Consider the following 10222-nt stretch of genomic DNA (forward strand, 5'->3'; position numbering starts at 1 on the left):
GGGCCTAGGGGGCTAACCGTTAGCATGCTAGCTCGTTCTCAATGGCAAAACACTGCTACAACACACACAAATTCACCCTAATCTACAAAATTAAATTGTATACAACTACTTACATGTCCCTGTTCTGCAGGTATTCCACGCAAAGTTGGAAGTGCGCCAGTTGGAAGGCTAATCCTGCCTTGTACAGGCTGAAGTTGGAGAAACAGCTAGCTAGCTCATGTAATCCTTACCTAGCTACTATCACTAGCACATGTGCGACTGACAACAAAGATGTTACAGAAGTTGCGAGGTCTCACTCTGTAGCTAAAACAGAGACCTGACACAGGGTGAAAAGAGGAGCTGCAGCAGTGTGCAGTACAACAAAAATATGGTGTTTTTTGAAGATTAAACCATGTAAACCTATTCTGATACAATCTCAAATTACAATTATGAACCTGAAAATGAGCATAATATGGCCACTTTAAAACCAGGAAAAGACAGCACTTGTGTCACATCACTATCTGACAAGTTGACATGTTGAGCCAGTTAGTCTTAGGGCGTTTTCACACATAGAGTGGGGCAAAAAAGTATTTAGTCAGCCACCAATTATGCAAGTTCTCCCAATTAAAAAGATGAGAGAGGCCTGTAATTTTCATCATAGGTACACTTCAACTATGAGAGACAAAATGAGAAAAAGAAATCCAGAAAATCACATTGTAGGATTTTTAATGAATTTATTTGCAAATTATGGTGGAAAATAAGTATTTGGTCAATAACAAAAGTTCATCTCAATACTTTGTTATATACCCTTTGTTGGCAATGACAGAGGTCAAACGTTTTCTGTAAGTCTTCACAAGGTTTTCACACACTGTTGCTGGTATTTTGGCCCATTCCTCCATGCAGATCTCCTCTAGAGCAGTGATGTTTTGGGGCTGTCGCTGGGCAAAACGGACTTTCAACTCCTTCCAAAGATTTTCTATGGGGTTGAGATCTGGAGACTGGCTAGGCCACTCCAGGAAATGCTTCTTACGAAGTCACTCCTTCGTTGCCCGGGCGGTGTGTTTGGGATCGTTGTCATGCTGAAAGACCCAGTCACGTTTCATCTTCAATGCCCTTGCTGATGGAAGGAGGTTTTCACTCAAAATCTCACGATACATGGCCCCATTCATTCTTTCCTTTACATGGATCAGTCGTCCTGGTCCCTTTGCAGAAAAACAGCCCCAAAGCATGATGTTTCTACCCCCATGCTTCACAGTAGGTATGGTGTTCTTTGGATGCAACTCAGCATTCTTTCCCCTCCAAACACGACGAGTTGAGTTTTTACCAAAAAGTTCTATTTTGGTTTCATCTGACCATATGGCATTCTCCCAATTCTCTTCTGGATCATCCAAATGCTCTCTAGCAAACTCCAGACGGGCCTGGACATGTACTGGCTTAAGCAGGGGGACACGTCTGTTACTGCAGGATTTGAGTCCCTGGCGGCGTAGTGTGTTACTGATGGTAGCCTTTGTTACTTTGGTCCCAGCTCTCTGCAGGTAATTCACTAGGTCCCCCTGTGTGGTTCTGGGATTTTTGCTCACCGTTCTTGTGATCATTTTGACCCCACGGGGTGAGATCTTGCGTGGAGCCCCGGATCGAGGGAGATTATTAGTGGTCTTGTATGTCTTCCATTTTCTTATAATTCCTCCCACAGTTGATTTCTTCACACCAAGCTGCTTACCTATTGCAGATTCAGTCTTCCCAGCCTGGTGCAGGTCTACAATTTTGTTTGTTTGTCCTTTGACAGCTCTTTGGTCTTGGCCATAGTGGAGTTTGGAGTGTGACTGTTTGAGGTTGTGGACAGGTGTCTTTTATACTGATAACAAGTTCAAACAGGTGCCATTAATACAGGTAACGAGTGGAGGACAGAGGAGCCTCTTAAAGAAGAAGTTACAGGTCTGTGAGTGCTAGAAATCTTGCTTGTTTGTAGGTGACCAAATACTTATTTTCCCGAGGAATTTGCAAATAAATTCATTAAAAATCCTACAATGTGATTTTCTGGATTTTTTTTTTTCTCATTTTGTCTCTCATAGTTGAAGTGTACCTATGATGAAAACAGGCTTCTCTCATCTTTTTAAGTGGGAGAACTTGCACAATTGGTGGCTGACTAAATACTTTTTTGCCGCACTGTACCTCACTTGGTCCGGACTTTCGGACTTTTCAGTTTGATCCGAACGAAAATTACAGGTGTGAAACCTCCCCCGGACCACGGTCCGGATCAAAAGACCAAATTTTGGTCCGATAAAAAGAGGTGGTATCGGGCCGGACCAAACTGGACCATGGTTCGTTTATAGGGTGAAAGCATTTTTTGGATGGTTCGGACTTTCGGACCAAATACAAGAAGCTCTGGCAGGCTCTCCTTGTGTTACAAGACTGGGGAAGCTCCTTTAAGGAATAGCTCGGTGCTTAGTGTGTAGGCTACATGAGAGAGAGTGAGTGACGGTGAATGCGTTCAGAGCAGACAGCTGTCGGCTATCAAAGCTGAGAATACATCAGCAGTTTATTTGTTAAGTGGTAGTAAATGTACAGAGTAGGTTTCACTTTATCTCTGAATAAATTCTCCAGAAAGAAAGTTCCCGTGTCTTGCTTCTCAACATCACAACAAAACAAAAAGAGCCGCAGCAGTCAGTTGAAAAAACTCAGACACAGAGAGAGGATACGAGAAGATGAGGATGCCCGTCTACAAACCAATCAATTATAAGTATCTGGAGATACAGCTCACATATGTGATGACGGCAGGACATAGTTTTGTCACGTATAGATCTTTAGTGCGCTTGCATAACTGCAATGTGAAACCAAAACTTACCGGATCAAATGTATACAATGTAACAAAAACATGAACCGTGGTCCGGACCTTGGTTCGGACTTTCATGTGTGAAAACACCCTTACAATATTGTTACTAGTTGGCTTGAGATATGGAGCACAGGAAGTTTCAAAACAGAAGGTTAAATACATGTATTTGTACGAGTTTAAATAATTTCAGACCTTCAAATAAAAAAAAAGTTTTTCTTGATAACCTTTCAGGTTAATATGGACCACTGTTGTCCTTGCTATCGGGATAAATGTACAGCCTGCACACAATGGGAAATCAAAGTGCGACCTCCCCTTTTTGTAGCTGCTGTAGAATAGAATACGATGGAAGGTGTATTCTTTTTTGTGTGATATATTACATTTAAAAAATATCATAGTAATCATATTCTCTCATTTCTGTGCTGCATCATTTCTATTTTATCAATGCCTATGACTTCAATTGACCCACGTTTGCAATGATTTATTTGCTCTTTAAGTCTGATGTGCAATGTCACAGATGTGGCAAAACATCTGGAGGCAGCTAGTTAAAATGATGGTTGTGGATGGTGTCCAAATCTACCACTGACCAAGCTACAACCCACTGCATTTTGTCTTTTGAATCCCCACCGTCACAAGTGCTCTGGATCGGTGTAGAAATGTATTCTCACCTTGTCTCCATAACAACAGGTCTATCTAAAGAAGACATAGTGGCATTTAAGGGGAAAATGCTACGCTACGGTCTACAGTAGATAACACCATAGGATCTGTGTGCTTTTTTTTATCTACAGGGCCCCCACAGCAGGAGCCTCCTGCTCCAATACTGGAGCTTCAGGAGAGAGCCAACCTGCTTCCACCACAGCTGCCTCTGAAAAAGAAAAGCCAGAGGAGAGGTAAGACAGGGTTCCTGCTCTTTGGACTATTTGCCTGTGTTCTGCCAACTGGATTTTATAAATGCAGTTGACTACGTTTTTCCTGTTTTTATCTCTGTTTCGTTTAGTCATTTTCACACTCATCTTCACTAAATGTCACACTCTGGGAGTCTTTCACTCTCGCTTGCTCGTCTTATCTTGCATGGTCACTCAACAGAATCACCAACTCCCTCACTCGTCTAACATCTACTTGCAGCCTTGCACATCGATATTTTCCCTGACTTTCTCATATATTCACCAGCCCTTAATTTGGTTTACCTTTGAGGGATCTTAATGCAACACAAGTATCAGCTACAGCAGGGGCAGCAACCTTCTTCCCTTTCAGTCAAACCCCAGATACGCACAGAGGTATCTGAGCGAACCCGATGGGACTGTGTATACAGTCTTCCCATTACACTGGTCTATAGCTCTGCTTCCTTGAGGCTAAATGATGAATTCATTTTCCGTGCTTTTCAGATGTTACTGAGGAAATTATAAACCGCTCGGTCATTCTGTGGGCAATCCATTCATGTTATTTTCATAGAAATGCAAATCCTCATTTTTTCCAAATGCGGTTCCACGAGAGTGCATTCTTCCAATTCTGAATGCAAGAACTCGGCTGAACATTGTTGTATTGACAACTCTGTGACCACAAACTTTTTTTTTTTTTTTTATAGTTTGTGTATCTTCTTTCTCCTCTCTCATCCTACATTGTTGCTGCTCTGCAGAAAGAATATGAAATATTTATCAGGGCATCGTGTGTTGAAGGCACAATTTCTACATGGTAATTTTACTGGCATTCGAGATAACGGTTTGCTATGGTGGGCAAAACAACCTTTCTGTGGAAACGTTTTTTATGTTTTCCGGAGCGCAATGGCATAAATATGCCTTTTTACTAACGTTTTCAGAGCGATGAATATGGTTTTCTTTGAAGGCGCTCTTTTACATCAAACTGATTTAAAATGCAGCTTCAAATACAAATGTATAAAAGCTGAAGCACCGCGGAGAGAGATTTTTATTCTACCTCTGTTAGTGTGCAAACCTACTTTAGAGTCCCCCTGCCACGTTTTCATTATCTCACCATAGATGGGTGTCTGCTGGGTGTGCCTGCCTTTTCCGCTGTACAAACCTGCTACAGACAGCGCTCTTTTTCATTGTGTTTGTGCCCGCACATGGGTTACACGTGAGTCTGATTTGACTCACTCGCTGGTCTGTCTAGACTAGACATAGGGCCCAGCTCCTCTCTTGCCTCTGTTCCAGCCTGGCCCATTTCTGCTGTTTCAGGCTGGTGAGTGAATGAACAAGCAGGCCCCGGGCCCAGATTGAACTGTGCGGTAATCCTCCACATAGCTCCGCCAGCTCACTGATTGCCTTCATTTTTCAGTGTCACCAGCAGGAAAGCCAAGGCAGTGTACCCATGTGAGGCTGAGCACGACTCTGAGCTCTCCTTCCAGGTCGGCGCAATATTCAACGCCGGTAAGTGTTATCACCTACACCAGTCGCTCACTCAGAACCAGCCCTGGCATATTGGATTTAGAGGAAAACCGAACACCCAATCTGATCTTCCCAATCGAACAGAGAGATGAGACGAGGAGAAGGAGGGGAAAGGAACGGGGGGGGCGACAACACATATTTGCTCTCCAGTGTGTCTGGAAGAGGCTCGACTGAGCTTTAATCACTCTCAGAGGAAATGAGGATTTTGTAGTTCCTATTTTTGCCTTTTTATGTGATACACAGACACTATGGGTAAACTATAGTCTTTACTGGGAAACGTGGTGGTGTCTTTGATAAGATCCCACAATGCATTGCCGTTTATTGGTTGTTTTTTTTGTCTTTCTTCTTAAAAGGTGCGATCACATCTTTTTTGACATTTCCCTGCAGATATAAGTAAACCGTTTGCCCTGAAATATATAATGATCTAAAGTTTTGATCTAAACGTCAACAACTGACATTAATACATATGGATTGGAAGACTGAAACCTCACCTTAATCATTTTTCATGTACAGTATTTTCTATTTTGATGCCTGCACATTACAGCCAACAATATTTCTTTCAAGTTCATGTCAAGATAAATGCCTACAATGGATTGTATTTATTACAAAGTGGATTTCCAACTCATAAAAAAACAAACTCCTATCATCTGAATAATAATAAACACAAAGTCAATGAAGTATCACATTTTCAAAAACTAAATTAGATTATGTTCTAGAGGCCATTCTCTTATTCAGAAATTTAATTTTGGAGCTTAACTGTTTTGTTTAGTTAAAGTATTACAGAATGATGGTATGTGTTTCTTTTGTATCTCGACTTAAATCTCCAGTTAGCTCGATACAGAGTTTGGGTGTTTAAGTGTAGTTTGCATAAATGTTACACTATGAGGTTTTCCTTAACTAAACATCTATAGTATCTAGTATCTTAGTAGTAACCCTTGACATTTTGCATATTTTTTGCATATATATATTTCTATTCAACTTTCCTTAAACATTTTAACTTTTTTAACCTTTCAACTTCTTTGTTTTACCGCGCTGCTTCACCAAGTCAAATTCCTGTGTACATTTGGCGAATTAAGTAATTCTGACTCTGATTATTTCTAAATGTATTTGTGATTATTTATTTTTTTTAGTCTGAGCTATGTGCTTAACAAATGGTCTGAGTACTTACTTACTACAAGCCACTACAGTTTGTCTCAAGAAAAATCTACATGTCTCCTCACCCTTAAAACTAAAAGGACAATTTTGCCTTGCTTTTTAAATTTTTTTTAAAGGTGCAATTACTGTTGGTTTGGTTTAGTTCGGTTTAATTGTGTCATAAAACAATGTATACATGACATACTCAGTCACTGAACAAACTTAGTGTTAGAATGCATTCAGACTAGATCAGGCTCTTAGGAGAAAACGCCGGTCCTCCCATTCATTTGATCAATTGTGAAATGCAAAGTCTACTTGAGCTACTTTGTGCTGTTAAAGTACACAACTGGTAGCCTGACAAGCCAGACGACATCAAGATGTTGGGTCTGGGAACTCACCATTGACAGGGCTCAATCTGAGGGGCGGGATAAACGGTTGTCTTTCAAATTCCCTCTGCACGCAATAGGATAGCACTACAACCAGGCAGAGCAACGAAGAAGGTAGTGGAGCTAGTTGATAGATTAAACTTTTGCCGTATCCGGTCGGCAAAACTCTGAACACATCTTCCTTTTTTAAGAATGACTTCAGTGCCGTTCTTTGTTCTTTTCTCAAAGAAAAGCTTAACTCCAAGTCTTCCAGAAGACCGCTGTTCCCAGCAGCAGCAGCCATACGCCCGCCCACCGACTCTATACACGATGTGATTGGCCTGACCAGAGTTTGGTTTTTCCAGCTCACAAGCCAACGGAGAGTGCCTGGACCCCCCTGGCTGCAAATTAAATTTGGTGCCGCTAGGGTGTGTCTAGATTTCTAGGCTACACAACTAGCCGATTTAAATGACACTCCCACACTGTTGTACAACCCTGTGGAAAATCGCTGGAGCGCCTGAGGCTTTGCGAATGCAGCCTTAATGTGTACACAAGTAAAAAACAAACAAGTATAGAAAAACAGGTACGAGCGTAAAAAGTAGTACCCATGCTAAGGTTTTTAATTGTGCTTATTAGAAAAAGTGCAATGAGCGTAGATGAGGTTTATCCTTCGTTCTAAGGATGGGCTTTATTATGATTTGACTAATGAATGATTATAAAAAAAACTACATTTGGCGATAAATATCCTAAAAATAGCAGTAAAAATAATCCCATAGCAGTTTGTTAATGTACTCACTCAGATAGGAATGGGGGTCTTTGTTTTTCTGTTGTTTCTCATTTTAATGGGGACAAGCTTATGTAAAAACACCTTTTAACAACATCAGAAAACAATAATAATACAGAATGAGTTGTGTCCTTGTGGTAGCCCTTGTTGAATGTTGGTGGCGGGTCAACTCTTTTGATTACACTTGATTACAAAAGATTGGACTTTAAAAATTCCTTGTTCATGTTGTGTTTAGAGATGGTCCGATACCATTTTTTGCTTCCAGATACCGATTCCGATACCTGAACTTGCGTATCGGCCGATACTGAGTACCGATACGATACCAGTGTGTCATATATTTTATTATGTTTTAAGAACTGTATGCTACTATCCCTGTATGGATGTGATTGATTTCTATCTTTGTTGTCGGTCTGGCTCAGGTTAAACTCTTTGTGAAACATGAATGCCACAGAACGTTCTTTTATTATGCAGTTTGACAGTCAGTTATAACAGAAAAAGAACATAACTAAACTACTTTAACGTATTTTTTCTTTAGGGCTTTATTATGTGGTATCAGATCGGTGCATAAACTCCAGTACTTCCCGATACCAGCGTTTTAGGTAGTATCGGAGCCGATACCGATACTGGTATCGGAACATCTCTAGTTGTGTTCAATAGACACACAAGAGCCCTGTCGGTAAACACATTTCTTTGCGTCCTGAGGCCAGCTGAGACTTATTATTATTTATAATAATATGTATTTATTATTATTTCTTGATTTGGCCCATTTATCCATGCAATTGATGACTTGCAAATGCACTCCCAACTTTTTAATTGGCTCACTCAGTATGTACATCAAGAATCCTGGGAGGATTTTGAGAAGGCGTGCCACAGAAATGCTCTGTGCTCTTGACACATCTGTCAGTGAAAAGCTCCGTTTTGCAGCTGAGGTTAAGCTCAGGGTGACATTTTAGCAAAATGGGATCCAAAAAACAGACTCGAAATCTGCAGTAGATATAAAAATGAGTCACAGTGGAGTTTAGTGTAACCACATAATTACTGTATCCTCTTCAGACCTGTACTCTGTTCGCTCTGACACATGTGCACATGCTGTGTATATATACTCACCAGAGGCTCTGTGTCCTCTGTCTGTCCCCCACCCTCACCCTCCCTGTGCTGCTTTCCCCCCTGGTGACGCTGTGTCCTCTCCTGCAGTGACCCAGTCGAGAGAGCCAGGCTGGCTGGAGGGCGAGCTGGAGGGAAAGAGAGGCCTCATCCCTGAAAACTATGTGGAGATGCTGTAGCCCCAAATGGAAATATTTATGGACAAGTTATCACATCCACCAGGAAAAAATATGCAGTCATGAATGTGCATCAACTCTGACATTCACCATAGAACCTCGTTTATCCAAATCTCTGAATTCTCTCAAGCAAGTGACAATATGTTATTACTGGTGGACCATTCTTGATACACAAGTATATCCATTTTTGGCTAGACGTTTGTGATCCATATGCAAGCATGTTTCTTTCTTTGAATTGACTTATCTACTTGGATTTCAGCATTGTAATCTCAAAATGGGTTTGCACTTACAATGTTCTGCTGTATACAAAGATGCTGTAGCCTATAAACATCCAGGTAGCTTTGTAGCAGCACTAGAGGGGGCGATTCTCTCTGTTAAAGGTCTCACTCTCTCCCCCAGTTATACATGGTATCCATGAGCTCCCAAGTCAAACAGTGATCCTCAGAAACTGTAAGGAAGAATGTCAGCACTCAAGTCACTGTAATCCGTTTTTGTTAAAGACTGCTTTTGCACCGAATCCAGCAGCTTTAGACCTTCTCGACAATGATGCACAGTGTGTTTTCAGCTTTTAAAAGATTAGACATACTGTTCTTAACCGTGCCTTATTCTTTAGAACAGCCAGTGTAAATGTATGTACGGGTATGTATGAAAATTAATTAGAGTGTGGCTGCTTTCACTTTTAAAATGTTGCATTTGGATATTCAAAATGAAGCATATCGCTATTGTAATTTTATTTTATTTTATTGGCAGATTGATTGCATGACTTTTGAATTATAAATACACTCTGTACTGTTTTGTTCTTGGTGCACTCCTTTACAGAAACACAGTGAAACGCCTCTTTGATGACTGATGAGTCTCTCGTGTTCAACACTAGCATCAGACAGTCAGCAGAGGTACATTTAAATAGGTAGTAATGATTGAAACCAAGTGTTGTTGTTTTTTGTCAAATGATCTGTTTTGTTTGTTTTCAAAGCTTTTTTTTTTTGCTGTTTTTTTTTTAAACTTCGCTCAGTTTACTCTGAGCAGAAAAATGAGACACTCCCACAAAGTTGAAATTTTAGTTTTGCATTATTTTATCTTCAACGTCTGTATAAGTGATTAGAAATCCACATCTTATAAGACCATAACATGCAGTATTTTAAAGTTTTACAGCTGTTTAGTGTATATAACCTAAATATTAAAAAGAGTTTATGACTGCAAGGTATGTTTGAGCCTCCGTTAAGTGATGGACAGGTTTTCATATGGATTGGTTTTAGATACACAATGTATCCGTCAGCTGTTCAAGAAGACACTTTAATTTTTCTGAGAGCTTTGGTTCAGCAGGCTTTTTCAATTGCAATAATTTAAGACATTGATTTATGATGTTTGTAAAGGGCCTTTTTTCATTTTGATACCTTTGGGTATCCTCTTGATCCATGTTAAACAAATAAAGCTTCCTTTTGTTCTTA

General features: G+C 40.4%; 1 protein-coding gene across 4 annotated transcripts in view; it reads left to right on the plus strand.

Annotated features, from left to right (window-relative positions):
- The window catches only part of arhgap10 (Rho GTPase activating protein 10), a 57699-nt gene extending 47477 nt beyond the window's left edge, over window positions 1–10222 (plus strand). For 2 of the 4 annotated variants that reach the window (XM_078262751.1, XM_078262744.1), the window contains exons 21-23: window positions 3598–3699; window positions 5102–5193; window positions 8689–10222. In XM_078262751.1, coding sequence (XP_078118877.1) covers window positions 3598–3699; window positions 5102–5193; window positions 8689–8777 — 283 coding nt within the window. In that variant the 3' untranslated portion in view covers window positions 8778–10222. The remainder of the gene's footprint in view (window positions 1–3597; window positions 3700–5101; window positions 5194–8688) is intronic. The other 2 variants (XM_078262759.1, XM_078262766.1) reach the window with 2 other exon arrangements.

This window comes from Sander vitreus, chromosome 2 (genome assembly GCF_031162955.1).
Source record: "Sander vitreus isolate 19-12246 chromosome 2, sanVit1, whole genome shotgun sequence".
Classification (NCBI taxonomy): Eukaryota; Metazoa; Chordata; class Actinopteri; order Perciformes; family Percidae; genus Sander; species Sander vitreus.